Source organism: Cheilinus undulatus, linkage group 17, assembly GCF_018320785.1.
Source record: "Cheilinus undulatus linkage group 17, ASM1832078v1, whole genome shotgun sequence".
Taxonomy (NCBI): domain Eukaryota; kingdom Metazoa; phylum Chordata; class Actinopteri; order Labriformes; family Labridae; genus Cheilinus; species Cheilinus undulatus.
The window spans coordinates 29127415-29150611 of NC_054881.1; the positions used below are offsets into that span (position 1 = coordinate 29127415).

General features: G+C 40.9%; 1 protein-coding gene across 4 annotated transcripts in view; it reads right to left on the reverse strand.

Annotated features, from left to right (window-relative positions):
- The window catches only part of LOC121525226 (protein unc-13 homolog B-like), a 78131-nt gene that overhangs the window by 26066 nt on the left and 28868 nt on the right, over window positions 1–23197 (reverse strand). For all 4 annotated transcript variants that reach the window (XM_041811098.1, XM_041811096.1, XM_041811097.1 and 1 more), the window contains exons 6-10: window positions 21525–21598; window positions 21226–21283; window positions 19033–19246; window positions 6107–6397; window positions 5913–6003 (exon numbers count right to left, since the gene is read on the reverse strand). In XM_041811098.1, the coding sequence (XP_041667032.1) occupies window positions 5913–6003; window positions 6107–6397; window positions 19033–19246; window positions 21226–21283; window positions 21525–21598 (728 nt within the window). The remainder of the gene's footprint in view (window positions 1–5912; window positions 6004–6106; window positions 6398–19032; window positions 19247–21225; window positions 21284–21524; window positions 21599–23197) is intronic.

Genomic DNA, 23197 nt, shown 5'->3' on the forward strand with positions numbered 1-23197 from the left:
CTAATAAAAATATTATTAACACATACATTTGATCAAATCAGTACTCTAAAACAGTAATTCTCAACTGGTCAGGCATCAGGGCTCACCACCTCTTCCTTAAGAGAAATCATGACCCAATTAAAAAAAAAAAAAAAAGTAATAATAATAATGATCATTTATTTCATGAATGTTTCTTGAAGACAAAAGAACACGCTCAGTAGAAAAATGTACTGAACAAAGAGACAGGACAAAACAAACACTTTGGAAAAGCCCATCATTACAGAGGGATTTGCATGTGTAAATCTTATTTCACTCCATTTTCTTGAGATAGCAGGGGAGTTTGGTAATTTCACTAAGAATTTCCTTGTTATCTTGGGTATAACCAGATTTATTTCCCAACAAAAGGGAGATAAATATGAAAAAATCTTGAGAAAAATACTGAATTTTATTCATAATCATGGGAAATGTGTGCATTTGAAATCTTCCCTGGCACACATCGCTTCCCACTAGAAAGTGCTATGTGACCCCCTTTTTGGTCCTGATCTACCAGTTTAGAACTACTGCTCTAAAAGATGCATACTGTCACTGTTTTCAGTTGGGTTGCAAACAATCTAAGTCAGTGGAAATATCCTTAAAAATACCTGGGATATACTCATCTTGAGATTGGGATCCCTGAGATCCTTGGGATCCCTGAGACCCTTGGGAGCCATGAGACCCCTGGGAGTCCTGGGCAGATTTAGACAGTCTATGACGAGTTTGCCTCTTTTCCCTCAGAATACGCTGGAAATTAGCAATACGCTCTCTGTGACTGGCATCAGTAGACTTTTCTGGGTTCACCTCATCAGAAATGCGGTTTTCCTGGATTGGACTCAATGGCAGATCATTTGTAAGGAGCACTGAACCAGGTGAACCCTCATTTGCTGGACGATGGTCTGATGTTAGGTCAAGGTTAGACAGCTCTTCATCTGTTGGGCACTCTCCTTTGCCCTGTGAAGTCTCACTAGAGTGATACTTGTTTGGGGTGCAAGGAGAGGGACTTGCTTCAGGGGGTGATGCTTCAAGGACACATGAAAAGTCTTCCTCTGACTTACTAAAATCAATGCAAACTGAAGACTCATTCTCCTTAAGAATCCCACATGCAGTATGATTGTCTGTTCCACTGACTTCTCCATCTGTACACTCACTAGTTCGCTCCTGTTCACTGGCTTGGCTGACAAGAGATTGGGATGTATCAGAGCCACAATCATCTTTCACATCTTCAGGATAGGATCCTTCCAACTTTTTCAGAGCTCCTTTCAAAGCTGACCTGAAAGTGACCACAGCCTTGCTTAAAGTTGCTATATCAAAAGCTACACTAGGGGTCTTGGGTGTACTGAGAGAATCCATTTCAGAAGACTCTTGTGACAAGGTATATTCTGCTTCCTCCCTTGATATGCTCTGATCAGTCCACTCCCTGTCCAAACTGTCAGCAGACCCCAGGTCAAGAGTGTCACCAGATGATGGACAGTCATCACAAAGTGAATGTGGCTCCAAGTAACCATCATCACAGTCTGTTAACAGCACTGTAGAGCAACTTATACTCCTGGAGGGCTCACTACCAAGTTCATTTGCACAAGCATCTATAGTGTGGTAGCCAGAACTACGTGAGTACGGGCAGTTTGCTGAACAATCACACTCTAAGTTCTCCTCATCCGTTTGAAGTCTGGGGGGCCTCCAGTCCACCATACTGGAGGAACTTGAAGGATAGCTGAAATGGTGTCCAAACAACAATGAGAGATGCTCAGAGCTGTTGTGAGAAGAATGACCTGGTGTGCTGCTCTGTGTCTCTTCTGTAGCACATCTATCCCAGACAATAGGACAGTTTTCCAGCTCATCTTGACTGTTTGCACATGAGCAGATATCCTCCTCACTCCATCCACCTTCTCCACTTGTACTGTGGATTACATCACTAGATGGCCACCTGGCATATTCTGTGTCACTAGAGGGAATGCCTTCTTCTGGATAGTTGGAACTGTGACATGATGACATAGAGCTGGTGCTCTGGTAGTCATGGCCATGAATATGTTCTCTGCTAAAGAGGTAAGATTTGGGAGTGCCTAATATAAGCATGTTTGAATTCTGCTTGGAGTTCTGACTTCGATCCGTTTGCTTTTCTGACTGGAGACTGGCTTTATTCACATGCCATGGCTTGGCTGTTCTGTGAGTCAGCATACATGCAGAATCTTTTCCACAATCTGTGCAATCCAATACTGGACTGGTATCTCTCCCTTGAAATGTGATGGCATTCTGCCTATCGAGGTTTCTCTCCCTGATGCAGGACGTTTGTGAGACAGAATTAGAATGAACTGCTGTAGAAGCCCCAGAGTACAACTCTCCTATCTCACTGAGCACAGCATCTACACAACAAGATACTTCTTCCACTGAGCCTTTCACAGACGTTAGATACTGCCTCAGGTCAGAAATTTCTGCCTGGATCTTATTGATTCCTTTTAGCTCTTTTACAATATGTTCCACGATATTACTTGAGCATTGCTCTTCCTCTTTTTGCCTCAACTGCCCTTTCCTTTCTACATTTCTGATCCTTTCAGTGAGCCTGGGTATGGTATCTTCCACAATCCCAATACCATCCTGGTATTCAGGACTGCTGTTTTCCTCAGTTTGCGTTAGGTCAAACTTGATGCAAGCAGTGTTTACTGCTGACAAATCATGAAGGGAGTTATCCTCTGTCTCCTGCAGGCACCTCTGCAACTTCTTGTGCTGTGTTTTCCCAGCTTTAAGGCTCTGTGATCTTGTGTTCTGCAGATCTCCTCTCTTGGGTGAGAGCGGAGAAAGCTCTGATTTGTAAGGTTCATCCTGCCCACTGAGGTGTCCTCTCGGGAACATCCCTAAGAAAACACACTTTTTAATATCTATTCCTGTCATATTGCCAAACCACCAAAGCAGCAACTTCCTTTTAGATGAGTAAGGAAAAGCCAATATCCCAAACAGACCGCATGACTGCCAGGATTAAACCAGGCAATACGGTATTTTGTTGATAAAGTAGTCAAATATCCAAAGACTGATTTGCATTCTTTGTGTGGCACATAGTTACCGCAATCTTTGTGTGGCTTGTGTTAATTTTTCTTCTCCTTAGTTCTGCCTTGTATCTGCCCGTTCTAATAATTCTACACAAGCTATTTCACATATAGTAAGTGGTTAGTCAAAATTCAAACATTGCATAATTTTTTTCTCTAGCAAACAAACATTTATCCTTAGTTCTAACACTTAACTGCTTTGACTGAGAGTAGCATCTTGCAGAGTGAATATGCAGCTGCTTGTTTCTTTAATTAGGATGTTTTGGAATGGCAGCTCAGCAATTAGATTAGATGGCATGGCCTGAGATCCTCTTAGGCAATGCCATTCTTTCACACCCATGCCAGCTGCACTGCTTGAGAACAAACTTTGGGGATAAGTAGTGGAAAATGTATCAACTTACTCTCCTGACTCATGATAAAACTAACAAATGCTGGTGACAAATGTCACTGCTCAAAGAAAAGGAAATACTGATAAATTTCCCTGCACTGGCTTATTAATCCTCATTGTGGTGCTGATGGCATGGATGAGGAAAGCTGACAGCAGGATTAAGCAACAAGAAGAATACAATTTGACATATCATATCACATCATATCGGATTGTGTTGTATCATGATTCCCTACCCACATTACTATTTACACCAAACTGTAACAAATCTATTTCATATAAAAGCTTTACAAAGAAAGCAGGCATTGCAAATGTTGAGCAAATATAACCATCTTTTAACTTATAACTTTTGTATACTACACCAATCAGTGATCAGATTTAGGCATGATCATAAAAACATCATATCAAAAATCAAACAACACAACTACAATCCTGGGGTAGGATCAAAGATCAAAGATCAAAATGAATACTGCTGTTTGAAAAGAGTAAACTTAACACAAGAATTTGTATAGAGCTGGGGCTCCATAAAGCTACTACAAAATGAGTTAAATGAGTTCTCATTGAAAATATTAAATATTTTGCTTATTTACTGGCATGTGGATTACTTTTACTGTAAGAATATATGTTTCGTAGTTGCCAATTACATCAACACAATCTTCCACTTAAGATATCTGACAAGCACTTTTGCATGTAAGAGTTTGTTGATTTTGGATACAGTCATCACAATCTTAAACCCTGGTAAAAGACTGCAATTGACTTTTTCTATGCCCTTATTCTTTCCTTCTATCCTACTTGCCTTCTTAAAACCAAGTGCAAAAATGACATAGTTATGGTTCAATAGTAGCAAAATATAAGACTTACCGTGTAAGGAAAATTGGAATTACAAACAACCTGTAGGTATCATCTGAGAAGATCCATAAAATCCTCATGGAAGGCTGATAAGTTGCTAAAAAATTCCTTTCTTAAAAAATAAATGTGTTGATGTATTATCAAATGCCTGTCTGTCTTAGTCAGTATAATGTATACTCTTTCAATAGTAAAGAGACAGAAATGCTGAATCCTTGTTTCTACAACTGGAATGTCCAGTGCAAAGTGTTGGACCACGATAATGCAGCAGTTTATCCATGTTTAAGTAGCTATCCCTCCCACCCTCTTGCATGCTTCTCTGCTCTCTCTCTCTCTCTTCTGTCCTCAGCAAATATATTCAGCACTAAGCTAAGCAGAGGCTGTACCACCGCCAGCTTCCAGTTGTTTTCTTTTGTCTTTGTCAACATCTGCCACTGATTGATAAATGGGATTTTTAGTAGTACCAAAGCACTTATGAGCAGATCCATAAGTTTACCAGTACTAGTTCACTAAACGGAAAATTGAGAGGAGAAAAATTTAAGCTCACTGCTCACTCTTTACATGAGACTGATACTTTAAATGGGTCTTTCAATCAGTACCACTTTCTGATTTTCTAATATCTTCAATGTTAGCATGCACTTGAGGATGCTCTACAATGTGAAGTAAAGTATTCTAATTAGGTTGAACACTATAACACAGCTAGACAGATTAACTGCACAACTGTCTTTGGTTGATTTAGCCTTGTGTCCTAAGTGATTCTCTTCATCCTGTAATAAATGGCAGCTTTCACCTTTACTTCAATAAATACTTCAATATATATTCATATATTCATTCAGCCATCATTTACAGGAAACACTCATCTCAACCACTACATGAAACCAATCATTTTAATGGAGCTTCTACACAAGCTACTCCATTATTGCTGTGCAATAAAAAGCTTAATCAAGGGCATGAACACCAATGGCCTGAGAGATTATGATGTTTTCATTATGACTATCCTCCAAAGATTTCTAAGTGGACTTAGAAGTAGGATTAGGTTCAACATCTGTTGACATGTCCAGGACACAAAATCTGGTACACACTATCGGTTTCATATCATGGCTTATCATTCATTTTCTTATAAACAGAATGTTTCTCATGAATTATGTTTAAATACAATGACAGAGTTTCTAATTAAACAGAGAAATTATTTAAAAACACAAATTCTCTCTCTCTCTGGTACAAGAAGTGATAGAGCTTAGTGAGAGTAAACTTAAGCCTCACAATCACAGTGCCATGATAAGAGATTAACACATCAATAAAGACGGACTTCCAGAAGTACTGAAATTCTAGCAGTTGCTTAGAGGCATGTCTGTTTTACAACTTCACTACTTAGTATGTATAACCATGGGGGATGGAAGCTGAAGCATTTTTGTTGAAAAAAAAAAAAAGAAACTAGAATTTTTGTAATTAAGTTTGTTGCATCATCTCAAACAACAAAGAGGTTAAACTCAACCATTTTCAAAGAAATGAAAGTGTTAATACATGTTTGTGTCTGTAATGTTTATGTAAAACACAGGATTAATAAAGTTAGACAAGTTAGGAGAGAGCAGGTATTGACAAAGGGACAAAACTGGAACACTGCCTACCTCCCTAAGCTGAACTCTGACTTTATTAATGGCCTTCAACCAACGGACTCTCGAAGGAGAAAAGGGTAGGGGCGGGCCATCATCATGGAACCTGAGTCGCATGGATTGAAAAGACATTGAAAAATCTTTGAGTTTCTATGCAGTTTCTGACCACTTACATGCAGATCAAAATGTATTAGAATGAAGAAACACACCTTTTAAATATGGAGGACTGTCTCTCCTGAGCGTCATTTTTCAGGTCCCGTCCCACTTCAGGGGTCAGCCTCTTTAGTCCCTGCTCCCTAACAAGGGAGTTTCCATTGGTGTGAAGTTGTCCATTGGTGCGTGACTGCTCGCTGCTGGAGGGGTGAAATCCAGTACTGTGAAAGGAGTGAAAGGACTCCTCCATTTCTGACCCTCCGGTGCTCTCCTGGCCAGTCTCACTAAGCTGGGAACTGGTCTGGCTCAGATTTCCTGAAGACCCAAAGCGACTACTTTCCACTGGACTACAATGGTGTAGAGGGAGCGAGGAGAATATACAATGTTAGCATCAATTGAGACAAGAACAGGTTAAAACACAACTTAAAAACAGTTTTTGGGTTTTTGATTTTCTTCTTGATCACTACTTAAGGCTACACAAATCCGTCTCATATCAGAAAAATAAACAGCATTCACTATTCAACTATATATGATAGATACAAGGACAGGACTACTTTAATCTTAAACCTCTGCTAGTCAATAATTGGTTAAGAATACACACACCACATCATGGCCTTAAAAGGTATCAAACCTTGCTGAGAAGCTGTTGAATGTTGGAAAACAATAAAAATGTGAAAATGTATAAACACATGAGCATTTGCATCATACAGTGCATATGCTTTTTTCTATATTTCTGGAGCATTATCAGGTAGAAAAGTCTTATATTTATGCTCTATCTTGTGGTGTGAGATGTAAAATTCCTTGTAACTACTAGCTCATACAAATTTTTATTGTTTCTGCAAATCAGCATATTTTACTGTTGCACCATATAACATATACTGACGTCAGTGGTAAAGAAGTAGAGAAAGATTTTGACAATAAAATCTGCTGACTTGTTCTGTGTGTTGAATTTTTTATCTTTTATAAATTTTATTTAAAAAATAAAAATGAATTGAAATAAAGGAATTTAGAAAAGGTTTCAATTTCCCAGTTAAATAGTCAGTTAATCAAACCTTAAATAATAAGTAAAAATATTCTAAAACACTTTCCATCTTATATATATAGTACATCACTAAACAGAATTCCATGCTCAAACAAATTCACATAATTTACAATATGGAGACGGTCAGGTTTAAAAATCTAATCTCAAATAACTGAATTTTCACAAAATAATGACAAGGAAAATAATGCCACACATGGGTACAGACACATTTGCATTTAAAGGTGATATTACTCTACTTATCAAGTGCCAACTGTTGAAAACTAAAATTCCTTGATAATAAAGGAAAATGATAACAAAATGAAGATCAGTCTCCACAACTCAAATTTAAGTGCAAGAATTAAATCCATTGCAAGATAAATTAATTTCATCTAAAAAATGTCTGTAACCTTATAAATATGTACAATTTGACTTGGAATTCTGTTTTGAGATTAAAAAGGAATATTGCACGGACATGACACAGCAAACACAGGAATACACACTCACACATGGCAAACAAAATATCACTTAAATACTAAATATAACTAGTAAGGATGAATTGCGGAGCTGGACAGGGTGAACATTATTTTCAATATGTCAATGCATCATAAATGGTGGGGGAGTGCCATTTATTATGCTTCTACTAGCCTTTTTGTATTCAATAGATCCTTCTTGACCTGGTTGTCCAGCTGCACTCCAGAGGTAGGACCTGCAGAAGGGTTTGTTTCTACAATACTCTCCTCCTCCTTAAGGGCCAGGGATGCTGTAGGATCTACTTCAGGAGTGGATATGCATATCTGGGGGGTTGCTTTACCATCAGTGGCACCTACCGATTCAGTTTTTTGGGCATCAGATGTTGCACTCTTTTGTACAGTTTGTGTTTCACCACTTGTAGACTGGTTGTTAGTTTTTGGTTGAGATGTTATTACTGGGGCACCCTGGGGCTTCGGTGGCTCTGCCTGCCACGGTAGATTTATCTTAGTCCCAAATAATGAAGTTGTGGGTGGCTCTTGTTTCCCCGCAACAGGCTTTTCCTCCTGAAACAGGCCTCCAGAAAGGGTTTTTAATCCTGAAAACAGACCACCGCCTCCCTCTGCTTGTGCACCTGACGGTATTGTTGGTGAAAACAGGGATCCAAGAGACTTTCCTGCATCACTGGGTGTTGACATAAAACCAAACAGAGACTTGACTTGGTTTGTATCTGTATTGTTTGGTGTCTGATTAACTGGAGGAGCCATCTTATTTTCAACCGTGGTATCTGGGACTGATTTGTCAGTTTCTTTGGTCTTTGGCTCTCCTTCAATCACCATGGGCTTTTCATGAACCACATCCCCTTCAACAGCTGACTTGTCTTTTTCAGTATGATCTATTCGATTGGTTTCATCAGTTGTAACACTTGAAGCATTTGTTACAGCAGATATTTCTTCAGAAGCTGCCTCTGGTTCCAGAGCACTACTACTTTGGATATCAGATATCACTTTATCTTTATCTGGTATGGTGTTGGCAGTGTTGTTTGGACTACTCTCAATGCTAGGTGGAGGTTCTTTTGGTGGTACACTTTCATTCTTAACTGTTGACTGTCGATCAGTGCCTGATTTTGGCCTGGGCTCAGCAGGCACTGGTTCAGATGGCTTGGGTTGTTGTCCCATACCCCCAAATAAAGATCCTCCTATGCCCCCAAGTATAGATGCTCCGGTCTGTGATCCTGCAGTCTGAGCAGGGCCTCCTCCAAACATTCCTCCAAGCAATGACCCACCAGACTGTGCTGTTGCTGCAGATCCCCCAAACATACCACCAAGTAAAGATCCACCTGGTTGGGGACTTGCAGACTTGGCAGTAGGTCCTCCACCAAACATTCCTCCTAAAATTGACCCTCCACCGGTAGGAGCAGTTGTTTGAGGACCAGACTGAGGAGCAGAGCCCTTGAATAAACCTCCCAGTAATGATGTCCCGGCCTGGGAAGCTGCTGTCTCTGTGTTTGATCCTCCAAAAATACCTCCTAATAACGATGCTCCAGCCTGACTAGTGGAAGCTTGTGGTGCTGTTACCCCTATTCCAAACAGTGAGCTCTTTTGCTGCTGCTGTGGAGCCTCCATAGGTACAACTGATGGTTTGAAAAGGGAGGACATAAAGCCTGTAACTGTTTCTGTTGATGAATCACCGACAGGTTTCTCTTGTTGTGGAGGCGTTTCCTGGACTACAGCTGTTGTTGACTGTGTGACTGGTGTTTGCTCTTCAACTTTAGGTGGTACTGTCTCTTGATTTAACGGACAACTTACAGATTCTGATACTGCAGGTTGTTGTTCTCCCAGCATTTGAGAGTCGTGAGATGTTTTACTACTAGCTGACTTTGCTGACTTTTCGGCATCTTGGCAAGAAACTTCTTCAATGATACTGCCATCACTTTTGGGTAAAATTTCCCCATGACATTGAGCTGCATCGCTGGGCTGCACCAGTATTTCTGTCTGCTCTGTGCCTTTGGTAGCAGAGTCAGTTACAGGTGTCACAGGAAGAGGTACAGCTGGATCTGTTTTAAGGTCATCACTCGGTTTTGTTTGATCTGTTTCAACTGATGTTGTATCAGTAACAGCTGTAGTTTTCTTTTCATCATTAGATTTTGGCATAGTTGCAGTGGGAGCTGTAGGTAAACTTTGAGGAGAAGCTCCAGTTACTTTGTTGCCTGGAAGAGATGAACCAGTCTGCCCAGTAGTTGTCTGAGGGGAGGTTGCCCCCAAAATACCTCCCAATAAAGAGTTACTGTTAGGGGATGTTAAAGTTTGGTTGGTGGACCCACCAAATATTCCACCAAGGGATCCACTTGTCTTAGGTCCTGTGGTTGAAGTAGCTGATCCCCCAAATATCCCACCTAAAATAGATCCAGCAGTTTGGGATCCATCAGTCTGTGGAGCTGATCCACCAAATAAGCCTCCTAATAATGACGTTCCTGTCTGTGGTCCAGCTGTCTGGGGAGTAGAGCCTCCAGGCTTTGTAGGGGAAACCTGAGGAGCAGCCTGAGGAGAGGACCCTCCAAATAAACCACCTAGTAATGATCCTCCTGGTTGAGAGGCTGTCGCTTGAGGTGATGGGCCTCCAAACATTGACCCCAATAAAGAACCACCAGGCTGTGAAGAGGGCTGAGGGGAGGAACCTCCAAAAACAGAAAATAAACCTTTAGCTGGTTGATCATTGGGGCTTGATGACGCAGGTGCAGGCCCTGTAGGTCCAGGGCTGGGCCCAGAAAATAATGAGAGCAAACTTTTTCCTGGACTATCAGACGTTACTCCAGATGGCGAGGATGAATTCTGTGAGCTTGATCCACTGATCATAGAGAAAATTGCTGAAGCTGCGGATTCTATAGAGGGAGCAGTGTCCTGAGATGCACCTTCTGTGTTTGGTTGCTTTGGCACCGTGACACTTTCTGTATTTGGTTGCATAGATGCATTAGCAGTGCCTGCAGCTGTGGTACTCTGTTTAGTATCTATCGTAGTATCTGTCAATTTAATACCATGATCTTTGCTTGTTAATTCATTGGTTGCTGCATCTTTGGGGATCTGGCTATCAGACACAGAAGGCAATTGGGGAGGACCTGTATGTGCATCAGTAATAGCTGGCTCTTTGGTAGCAATAGCAGGTGACAGTTGTACAGGTGACACATTATCATTCGAAACAGAAAGTGTACTCTTTGCAGGTTCTTTGGCTGTTGCATCTCCCGTAGAAGAGGACACAGTTTTACTTTCACCAGCTCTTGGAGATTGAGGACTACTGGGGGCACTAAACATGGAGAACAAAGATTTCCCTGGACTTTCACTTGAGGTAGACAAGCCTCCAAGTAATCCCCCAAGAACAGAGGGGGGCTGCTGCCCTTGTGTTTGAGGCTGTGCTTGTGGTTTAGAATGTGTCTGAGGGTCCTTTTGTTGTTGATTTTGTGACTGTGCTACACTTTGATTAGATGATGTTGTGGGTGGTTGAGGCTGTGAAGCACTGGAGTCACTAAATATGGAAAACAGTCCCTTCATTGGACTCTCTGTTGAACTTGATGAACCTGGCAGAATACCCCCCAGGAGTGATCCAGTTTGAGGCTGTTGGGGGCTAGGACCACCAAACATCGAAAGGAATCCTGTATTTGGAGGATCTTTAGGAGGAATAGTTTTCTGTTGTGGTATCTCAGTAGAGGGCTTGTTCTGAGGAGGGGGCTGTTGAGGACTTGATCCTCCAAACATGGACAGTAAACTTTTACCCAGGGATTCCTGTGGAGGAGGTTGTTGAGGAGCACTTGTTGCATGTGCTTGAGTCGATGGCCCAGATTTAGGTGCAGTCTGCTGGGGACTTGGCCCACTAAATATTGATAATATACTTTTACCAATTGATTCTTCTTCAGGTGCTGTGGTTGATTCAGGTGAGGGTCCAGAAGGGGCACCAGCTGTTGATCCTGCCAACATGTCACCAATAGAAAATCCAAACAATCCACCAGATGGTTTAGTTCCCGGTTCATTTTTTGTTTGTTCTGTAGTTGTCACAGATTCTGACCGGCTTGTACCTGGACCTTTCAGATTGGGAGGAAAAGCTTGGGATTTACTTTTGCCAGGGGGTAGGCCCTGCATGGGCTGAGAGGTTCCACTTTGATCCATTGTTTGCTGTCTTTGCAGACCCTTAGGTTTAGATGCTGATGACAGTGAGCCCTCTGTGACACTAGGCTTTATTTGCTGCTTTTGAGATGGAGTTGGCTCAGTAGAGAATAGGCTGCCAATTGATCCAAAAAGACTGGAGACTCCAACAGGCTCTTTATCTGCAGGAGCACTGTCTTGCAAAGAAACTGTGCTTCCAGTTCTGTAAGGCTGATTAGGGGATGTCGGAGAACATTTCTGTAGATCTGGTTTTGGTTCTTCTATCTTAACTGCAGATTTAATAAAGTTCATAAAGCCGGTCTGTGGTTGTTCAGGTGGTTTTTCCACTGGTGTAACCAGCGGCTTAACAGATTTAAGATGTCCGGGAGACCCTGATCTAACAAGGGATTCCTTTGATCCTAAAGGTGCTGTTACACTTGGCTGCTGCGGTGGGGTTGGTTGTTGTGCCATGGTAGTTTGACGTGAAAGTCTTGGTTTTGGTGGAGTTGTATGTGACTGTATTGTGGGGTGAGTTGCTTGACCAGTTGTTGGTACTGTGGGCAAGATTCTCCCTTGTGTTGCAGGGGGCCTTTGCAGTGGTTTTTTAACAACTTCTGGCTCTGGAATGACAGCAGCAACAGGATCTTCTTTGATGATCTTTGACTTAAGACTTTGGAAGCCTGATGAGATAATGTTTTTTGAATTTCTGTCATGAGTTTGATCAGTGGTTTTGTTTGATTCCATCTGTGGTGTTTTACCCACAAAAGAGGATATAAGAGAAGAAATCTTTTTGCCTTGAAGAATAGGTTTTTCTTCTCCTGGAGACACTCTCCTCCTCCATTCTTCCTCTAATACATCATCTACATGCTTCACTGTAACTGCAGTAGATGAGCGACGCTGTTGGCTAGGTTGATAACAGTTGTAAAGTAACTGCTGATTTGAATTAGCAGTAGGAGTGGTGTTCAATGAAACAGCAACCTTTTGAGCAAGAAATGCCTTTATTTCCTGGTTGTTCCAGTAAGGACCAATGTGGTCTCTGTTGTGACAGGAAAGGTCAATAACATCATCATATTGGTCTTCATAGATGCAACTTGGCTGTCTTGGATCCATCCTGACTTTGTTCAATCTGTAAGATGTAAAATCAAGACCTCGCTGTCCTTGTGACAAAAATGAATTTTCAAACATTTCAGAGAATTGCTCAAGGTTTAAATTCATGATCTGATTTCCTTTCCTATAGGCAGCAGACAAATCAAGAGGTGCATTTAGAAGCTGAGAATCACTGTGCTCTTGACCAGGTAACCAAAGAAGTTCATCCTCATTATAAAGTGGAATTTTAAAACCACAGACGCAAACCATTTCATTTTGCAGCCAAGCACTGGGAAAACTATCTAAATTTTGGGCACTTTCCCAGGATTCCCCCTCAGGGGTACATGCATACACGTATTCTCCTGCTGCATCTGTAAGCAAGGCATAAATGTACTCATGATCAGTGTAAACAAAATAGCCACAGTCCCCATCTTCTGCTGGCCACCACATTCCTTGCTCCAAAAGTGCTAGCCACTGCTGGTACCATTCTGTGTCTTCAAGGTACAGTGAGTCTTCTATCTCAGTTTTGGCACCTGGAAGATAGTTTGAATCTATTGGTCTGTTCAGGTTTAACTGACTCTGATGAATCATGCCGTCATGAAAATTCTGTAGGACTGCATTATTCATGTTATATTGCCAGTTAGCTGAATATGATAAGCTTGGTGCAGTCTCCTCGTAATATCCTTCGTGATATGACACCCCGTTCAAGCTGTAAGTGCTACCATCATTAAATGAGTGGCATTTCCCAAACTTTGTACTAGACTGTTTAGTAGTCAGGTTCAACACCCCCTCCTCAGCGGTTAAATATTCCATGTTTCCCAAGTCTTCATAACTGTTCCATAATCTTCTCCTGGGATCCTCATTCCTAGGTCCATTTAACTGATACTGTCCCATTTGCTCTTGGTGAAAAACATTACTCTGCCATGGCATAGAGGATCTAAATGGCTGATATATATCTGAGGAGCTGCAGTGAAGATCAGAGGTCTGCACTGATCCAACTTCACTGCTCTTTCTATACATTTCTTCGTCTCCTTGGGATTGATAGTTTTGGGACTCATTCTGAAACTGCTGCCATAGAGCACTTGCACGGATCCACTGGTTTTCATCATATGTAGGACTTACTCCATAAGGAGAAATCTGACCTTGACTAGGACTTTGCCTTGTAGCTCCATATAAGGAGGAGGTACTTCTGTCAATACATGGCTGTGTGTTTAATGTGCTGTTCTGTAAAAGTGAGTGAATATTTCCTGTACTATAAGCCAGTGGACGACCTGATTGAAGTGAGCCAGAATAATATAACTGAGATAAATTGCCAGTGCTTACTGAGGAGTATGAAGCCTGACTCTGGAGAGATCTTGCAAAAGTAGCTGATGTTCTTAGATCTAAACTCTCAGTATCAATAGAGACAGGTGCTCTTATTAAAGCATGTCTGCTCTGACCTGGATTTGAATTGAGTGAAAGTGGAAGTTGTCTTTGACAGCTGCCCCTCTCAGGCTCAGACAAAACACTCACTGTGCGCAAAGGTAATTTTGCAAACTTGTTTGATGGCATCTCTTGCTTTGTATTCTGACCTGACAACTGCCCCTGTTTGTGACTGGAAGGGTTTTCAGTAACATTTCTGCTTAACCGTTCAGATAAAAAGCCTTGCTGGGAAGCTGGTGGAATCCTTTTCTCTCTCACTGCATGATCTTGTGGGTACTGTTGGGTTACACTAGTTTGTAACTGTGTTTGCAGCGGGGTCTTTGTTGTGACTGTATTTTGGGGATTCTGATGCTGTAGTTGCCCTGTTGATGTTTGAGAGCTGGTATCAATGTTTTCAGATGATTTTGTTAACTTGTTGAACAACCCTGAGAAAACTCCAGCATTTGCCGTCCCTGGCAATGTCTCATTTGTGTGGCTGCTCTGCATGTTGACTTGTTGTGTCTCATGGACGATTACAGGCATTTGTTGTTGAGCCATATTTTCAGAGGAGGGTTTGAAGAATCCGGAAAGTAGACCTTGGCTTGTTTTTTGTGTTGAGCTGTTTTGTGGTTGATTTTTAACAGACTGGGAGTTGTTTCTTGCTCTTGTTTGGTCATAGCTAGATATACTCTGGGTAAATGCATGTTGTTGGGAGGTTTGCTCTTGTGTGTTTATGTTGTCTGCTGAGGCAAATTTGAAAAGACCAGATAAAAGACCACCTTGCTGGGAAGGTGGTTGTCGTAGGGGAACTGTTTGTTGACGAGTAAAGCCTGGTTTACTAGTCTCTTGCTGGACATATTGCTGATTTAATGCTGTATTCCTAAGATGAGGCCCTCGATTTGGAGCATTCTGCTGGTTGAAATCTTTGAAGTTGCCTCTGGCACTGCTTTGTTGGTGTTCACCTGAAATAGTCTCAGATGATCCAAATTTTAGCAAGCCTGACAACAGTCCCTTCTTCTGAGGTTGTGCTTGAGTTTCATCAGAAGTATGCTGCTGACCAGAGTAATTACCAGGGAAGTTTCTTTGCTTTCCAGCTTCAGTAAACTGTGAAACCAATGATTGTTGCTGTGGGGAAGGATGATGGGAAAGCTGCCCAGGGCTGCTCCTCTGTGATTGATTGTTGCTAAATGCCTGCTGTGGTGAACTGCCTGATAGGTCGCTAGTAGAGCCAAATTTAAGAAGTCCTGATAGGAGTCCTCCTTGTTTGGACTGATTAGGCCCAGTATGAGAGATGTCCTCAGCTGAGCTCCCTTTGAAAATACCTGTCACAAAACTTTGCGGTCCAGACTGAGTGGGAGCTTGATGCTGTATTCCATGGTGGGCTGTTGCTGGTATTGGATTTGTTGCATGTTGTGCATGTGAGTAGGATGGCACTGTGCTGCTCTGAGATTGCTGATTACTGGTTAAATTCTGATTTGAACCACCGGGAACAGAGGCAGGATTGAATATGCTAGACAACCAGCCTTTCTCTGAGTTTTCCCGTGTAAACGTGGTTGACGTCGATGAAGTTGAACCTTGGTATGACTGCCCAACATTTTGTGTGTTCATTGGGGCCCTTACATCTTCACTAGATGCAAACTTTAAAAAGCCAGAGAGCATACCTCCCTCAGCTTTGGGCTGTTGCTGAGTAGAGACATTTTCAGAAGACAGGAAAGGCAGTCTGAACCTATTACTCAATGATGGGTCCTCAACTGGTTTCTCCAGTCGAGGTTCATCTGTTGATCTGAACACTGGATATACTGCCACAGGTGGAGCTTGCTGAGGTGAAACAGGGACAGCAGGAGTGATCAATGAACTTAGAGAACTGAAGAATCTAGGTTTAGCTGACTGCGTTGGGCCTGCTGTCCTACCTGGACCCTGAACAGGTAGAGTTTCCTGCTTGTAATTCAAAGGATTTTGTCTTCCATATGTGTTTGCATTGTGTTTTTGTCCAAGATGTTTCTCTTGTGATGGAAACCTAGGTGTTTCTAGTTTTCTATGCCCCTCTGCTGCTATAAATTGTTTACCTTCATTAACACACGTGTCTTCCCACTGTGTATGGCCTTGAGAATATGCAGACTCTGTTGCCTGATTGTACTCTGCTGATTTCTCATTATCTCCCGCAGAAAAAAGCTTCAAAGGATTCAATTTTCCCAAGACTGAGTTTCCTGGAGTGCTTTGAGATTTGGTTGCAAATTCAGGCACATATTCTTTTTTACCCACGTGAGGTGGATTACTCATGGGAGCTTTTGTTTCTTGATGATGACTTTGTGTCTTGGCATCATTTGGTGGCTCACAAGGCAAAGAACTGAATGTTTTCTCAGGGGAACTTTCTACTGGAGATACAACAGCTACAGGGGCTGTGTTATTTGATTTAGGAATAAAGGAAAAGAGTTTTGTTAGTCCAGATTGTGTTGGTTGTGCAGGCGGCACTTGTGGACTCTGGGCAGGCTGCTTTGGACCCCCTCCAACTTTATTACTTAGAGAAGAAAATAATGATGTCATGGCATTCTTTACTGAATTACTCTGATCGGATGTGTGTGATTGGGTTTCTCCTCTTGGATCTTTTGGAGTACTATGGTCCTCTCCAAATGAGTCAGTTCTGTTGCTCCCTTGAGATGATAACCTAGATTTGCTTGATTTAGGAAGGGAGCCATACTTGCTTATTTCCTCTTCTTTTTCAGCAAGGTATTCAGAAACTGTTTCAACAAGACACTGAAGCTCATCCATAGGGTCTACATATTCATCACTTGGTTCCTCTACAGGAGACAGCATTGCCTCTGGAGCCCAACCACCAATCTTGGCTTTGCCACACTTCTTTTCTCTAAGACCCTGAGAATTTTCTATGTGACCATCATATGAGCATGAATACTTATCTTTGCAATGTCTTGCATTCTCTGGTTTAAAGGCGAAATCATCAATATCCTCCTCTGGTCCTATAGAGTAGTGCAGGTCCTCAGAACTCTCTAGATCAAAATCAAACCTTGCCCTCATTCTAGCGTTTTGCTCCCTTTTGAATGCCACATAATTCTCCAAAGTATTGTCCAGATCATTCTTAGCCCACATCCTTGTCTTGTAAAGGAGCCCATTCTTGTAAGGCCTAAGGCATGATGTTAGACGCTCTTCCTCTTCCTGAATCTCTGCAACCTGTCGCATGAACAGCTCCCCTCTTTTCTCACGGGGCAGTGTCTCTTCACGTGTTTTGTCCAACTCTGAGCTGAGCAACCCTCCAGGGTCTCTTATCTTTTTCTTTCGCCGCCGATCAATAGTGTCATAACCTTCAGGGTATGTGGCAGGCAGAAAACCACTATGTTGAGGTTTTTGATGGATATGTGATGGCTCAGGGTAGGGCCTTCCCATTCGAAGGATAACATTGTCTTCTTCATCATCCAAGAAGTCACTCAGCTGAGGCTTGCCCTGCCCCTTGTATTTGTTTTCCCAATCTTCAACCCCCATGCCAGAGTCTACAGGTATAATTCTGACTCTTCCTTTTTGGTTTAATGATCTAATGGTTAATAAACAGATGTGAAAGAGGATGGGAGAGGATACAGGGACAGAAAAAAAGCAAACAAACAAGAAGAAAAAATGAAAACAAAGCAAAAATGTTAATAAATTCTAAGGGAAACAAATGACTATGTATGCAACATAGGAATGTGCCTTTGGGAACATACGCTGTTATAAATCCCACCAACAGCAGCAAAGCTTATCAGCACTTCAACTCTCAGCCTGCTACATTGTTCATGAGAAGTACATGCTAAATCGCCACCATATGGTGTAAAGGGAACAATATTGTAATCACCAAAGAACTGCGTGTTTGTCAATGTCCAACTCCCTAAATGTGTGACTGGGGGATTTTCTCTGTGTTAAGGCTAAATGAAGTTGAAAGCCTAATCTATCAGGAACTCTAACCAGCAAAACGCCCCTTTGAGACAAAGAGGAGCAGGAAGACTTAGCTTCCCATAGCTGCATTATAGGCTTCTCTGATGTAGAATCACTGGGATCAATCCCTTATCAGCAAAAACAAGGGAAAAGACCATCTGGTTCGTTATCAGTGATAATTTCAAAAGCCAGTACCTGTGGTTGTAGGAAGTGTATTGGTGCACAAAGCATTAGTAATATGCACATTTGTGAAAGCTCCACTATAACACTGAACGACAGCTCTGGTTTTAGGAGTAACATTTACTGCATTGTAGACATCGTTTTTCAGGGAGGGCCCTGCTTATTTCAGCAACACAATGGCAAACAACATTCTGATCATATTAGAACAGCATGTCTCTGTATTCAGAGTCCAGGGGCTTAACTAGCTTAATTGCAGTGCACTGAATATAACAACCCCACACTGTTGTACAGCTGAGATCCTACATCAGACAAAAATGGGACAATATTCTCCTTTCAAATGTGCAGACAGCCCTTCTTAGCTCTCAGTTGCTTACAGAATTCTGTTGAAGTAAGAGATGATTAGTAAACATGACCCTTTTTCAGCATTTTTGTAATGTGTTGCTGGCAATAATGTGGAAATTGGCGTATTAATTTCCAATAACAGTTAAATGTGTCAGCTTCAGCATTGATATGTGATCCCCATTATTTTAAATTGACAACAGGATCTCAGTGTTTCAGCTGTCATTCCATTCAGAGCAGGCCCCGAAGAAGATTTTGTTTTACATTTGTTGGTTGCATTAATTTGAGTGTGTACATGAATTCAATTTCCAGAGCCCTGCTTTCATAGTACTCTGCTTGTGTTCGTATGTCAAAATAAGTGCTCTATCTACTAGAGTTACTGGTGTGGGACTGAGTGAGTGATTTGTATATGGTTGTTTTTTTACAGACACCTTACCTGTTTCCTCTCTGGTCCCTGTAGTCAAGGTCAAAACTGTGGACGGAGTCTGTGCAGGAGTCTGGGTGGTGCTTCTGCCTTTGGCCCATGGGATACTGGTGCATGGATGAGTTGGGCTGAGCAGTTGTGTGGTAACGTGGAGGTAGGCTGTTACTTGTCTCACTACGGTAGTCACTATCACGGTCATCTACAGCACTGTCCTGGTCATCTAGAGCTGAAACAGGCAAGATGCTAAGTTAAATAGATTGATCACTTAAGCTTTATGTGACAAGGGAGGGATTAAATATCCCTGCTTATTCCTGACCATAAATGGAGGATGTATCCTGGTAAGAATTTTAATTTTCTGGAATAAACTTGTAACTAGATGAAAAATAAAAACAACAGAGGCCAGGAGATTCTAGGTTTATGGATGCTGAGATTGGGACAGGGCACAAACTTATATAAATATATACACCCTGGTACACAAAGTCCCCTTTTAAATGAAAGGCATTGGGATTCATTCTGTGTTAGCCTGTAAGTATCTAGGTGGTTTCATTAATGCATTTGGAGACACAGAATTATTGGACACAACCACGATTGTATGTTTTTTAAAGATTCATTTTTCTTCACATCTGGGCTGATATTACAGATGGAAGATGTTTCTGTAAATAGAACTTATGCGGAATAGTTCTTCAAAGTGAACCTAGAAAATTCTACATAAAAACAGCAATGACTTTTAAACCCACTGAAGGTGGTAGCACAGCTTTGTTTTATTTATTAAAGCAATAAAAGTGAGAGGGTGAAAGATAAACCATACAGCTGATTAATCTTAGAGTAAAATGTGAGACACACAATATATCAATGTAATAAAAATTACAGTTAAACAAAACAGACAGCTGTTTATTTACCAAGGCAATAGTAATTTACAAACTTTAAGATGATATTGTAAAATATATTTTAGAGCAGAGGTTCTCAGCAGGTGGGTTGGGACCCAAAAGTTGGTCACAAACCTGTTCCCAGTGAGTTGCAAAGGTTTGCACAGGAAAAAAATGTGGCAAAAAAGCCTATGAAATACAGAAATGAACTTCATATATATTTTTTAGTTTTTCTGTGCCACATTTTGGTCATTTTCTCAAGATTTCAACATGTTTATACCCTTTGCCTCTGGATAAAGAGAGCTGATTTTCTAAAGAAAATTAGTTAATACCTAAAGAAATTCAAGAATGTCCATGCTGTCTTGGTAAACGGAGTAAAATAAAATAATGTGATTTATAGACATGTTTTATTATACTTTCTCTTTGTTCAGTCAACTTTTGTTGCACTTAGGGTCCAAACTGCAAAAATTCTTTAAAGAATTAAATTTGAGTGACTGGATATTTTTAATCTTTGGGTCACAATTTCTCATAAGGAGGCAGTCATGGGTCTTGCTGCCTGACCAGTTGAGAACCACTAGTTTAGAGAACACGCTAACACTTTTGTATAAATTGATAAAGACAAATAAAATAAATGAAAATGATTTGAGAAATGTTTAGAAAGTGTCCTGGTAACCTAACCAAGACTTGGGCTTTGTGAAGCTATAATGAAAACACTGCCATCAGTACAGATGACCTGAATAGGAATAAAAAGCAAGAACAAGAAGGGAACAGAGAGATCCACTGGGATTAGGAAAGCATCCGGGGAAATTGAGAGTTAGAATGAAATAATGAGAAAAAAAATAAAATGGTAAACAATGGTTAAATGTTATTTGAGAGTACGGGGTGTCAGGTCATGCAAGGGGAGCAGAGGACTGGTCAGAGGGAGAAACTGATCAAAGTGCATTTTACATACTCATTGGGTCAGCCCATCCGAAATAGTTGCCTGGTAAAAGTGCAGATGTTACAAGTGAGAGGTAGTCAGAGGATGTAGGGGTTGAGAAAATAAAAAAAAAAACTTCTCTATGTTAAAATAGTAGGCGGATGTATGGTTGTTTTCAGAGTGGAAAAGAAACTTACAAACTGTCTCAAACAGTAGGAGTGATTAAAATAACGGCACACTGTCAAAATATGGACAGTCTGGATAAAAATGTATAAAACTTCATTTTCAACTCTGATTAAGTGGATTAGAATGTAACTACAGGGTCAACAAAGAGAGAGGATATACTAAGGTCTACGAGCTACAATCATGGAGAAATGCTCCCATCTAGAGGAGAACAGATGAAAAGGCGAACACACTCACAGCACTGGGAAGGTGCAAATGGCAGTGGGCGACTCTGAACATCATCCTGCAGAGGGTACTACAATAAAAAGAGGGAGAAATAAGAAAGCATCAAGAATGACTGTCATGTCATCAATTAACTTTTATTGCTTCTTATCATAAATCAGTAAGCACATGGATCTATGATCTTTGAACAAGAGGCTAAAAACAGAGACTTAAAAAAACACTGGCATAATATTGGTTGTTTTTACAGCATGCTGATGCACATTCATTCAACCATACAACCAAAAGCAGGAAAATCTTGTTTCTTTAGTTTTTACCTCATCATGGATTCTCAGAGTATTTAAGCGTTCCAGTTTGCCAGTCCAGTACTGCGCCTCATCGTCTGGGATGTCTGTAACAAACACACATGTGAGCCTGCTTGATGGTAACACACTGCTCCCTTTGTATACAGATATCCAGTCAAAGACAGCATCACTATACTTTCATGTCTGTTTAATTTCTCTGAAAACTATGAAATAATAAATGGAAATGAATGATTGTCGGAAATGGCCACAAACTGTTTAGGGAGCAGGAATATCTTTCTGGTCTTTTATCATGACAGGATCAAGGATAACAGGTTCAAAGGTGCTTTGGGTGACACTTTATAGTAAGGAACCAAGCAATTTTTTAGAATCATAAAAGCAGAGCTGACACCTACAGTTAGGCTTGTCAATTAGTTGGTTGATGACCATGCACTGTCCTCCCATTTTGTTGATTTCAAAGCTTTTCTCAATTTGCTAGCAAGGCATGGTTTTTTAAAGCACTAGAAGAGCCCTCACCCACTCACTCATAAAAAATGAATTGTCTTTTATGAAAAATTAGATATTATCTTTGTGACCTTAATACACAATTTACCAAAATATGGTCACCCTTATAGAGCATGTCAGATCCCTCCAGCTGGGTGCCGACCCTATTGGCTGAGCAGCCCTCTCTGTTTCATATTAACACCACACAAACCTACTGCTTAGTCTTGTTCTCCTAAGTCAGTAGCATGTGGTATGCGTAACATATATATATATTATTTGGTTTTGTTTAAGGTTTGATTTTTTTTATCACCCTCTAACCCTCTAAGCACCATTATTGTACAATGTCTGCATCATGTGCAATGTTGTGCTCTATTTTTTTTAATTCAGACATTGTGCAAATGATTTTTGTACCATGTGACCTCCATGTTTCTGTGTGTTGAAAGATTTACCCAAAAATGTCAAAATAAATCATATCCAAAAAGCTGACTCACTAATAAGAGGGTAAAGAGACAAGCAAAACACACAGCTTTCAAAATAAAGCCTTAAAAGTTGTTATGAGGTACTCTCAACCATTGCCACTGCTTAGGAGGGGGTGGTCACTGAGCAGACAGATCCACATTAAAGGCTACACACACAAAGGCCAGGGCTTCAAAGACAAGTAGACCCAGCATTAATGAATGGCTCTGGTGGCACAGATAGATAGAATGATGGCTCTATGCAATCTTGAAAGGTTTCTTCTTAAAAAACAGGGTTCTACTCAGCAGACAGGCACCCTGGTTTGACGCACATGGCTTTTTTTATCACAAGGCTTGAGCCTGGTGAGCAGTGCTGGTGTAGTTAGAGAGACGGTGCAGTCAGACCTGGAGAGGAACTCTGGACATTTAAATCTTGAACCTATAAGGCGATTTGAAAAGTAATCTAATGTTCCTAGTTATTAACCAGACTTTGTATCTGAAATCTTTTCCACTGTGTCATTAAACCAAGTATACAGTCTAACAAACTAGAATTGACCTTGCTGCAATGGATGTAAGCACATTTAAATGCTTTGATCAATTCACACAGTGATTTTACATAAATGGCCAACTAGGATATGATGATGAATGCTACCATAAAACACTTGTCTGGCCACAGGTATTCGTTTTGAGTAAAACATTTTGTAAATCTACTGTTCATTGTCAGCTGGCAAATAAAGTATAATAAAGCAA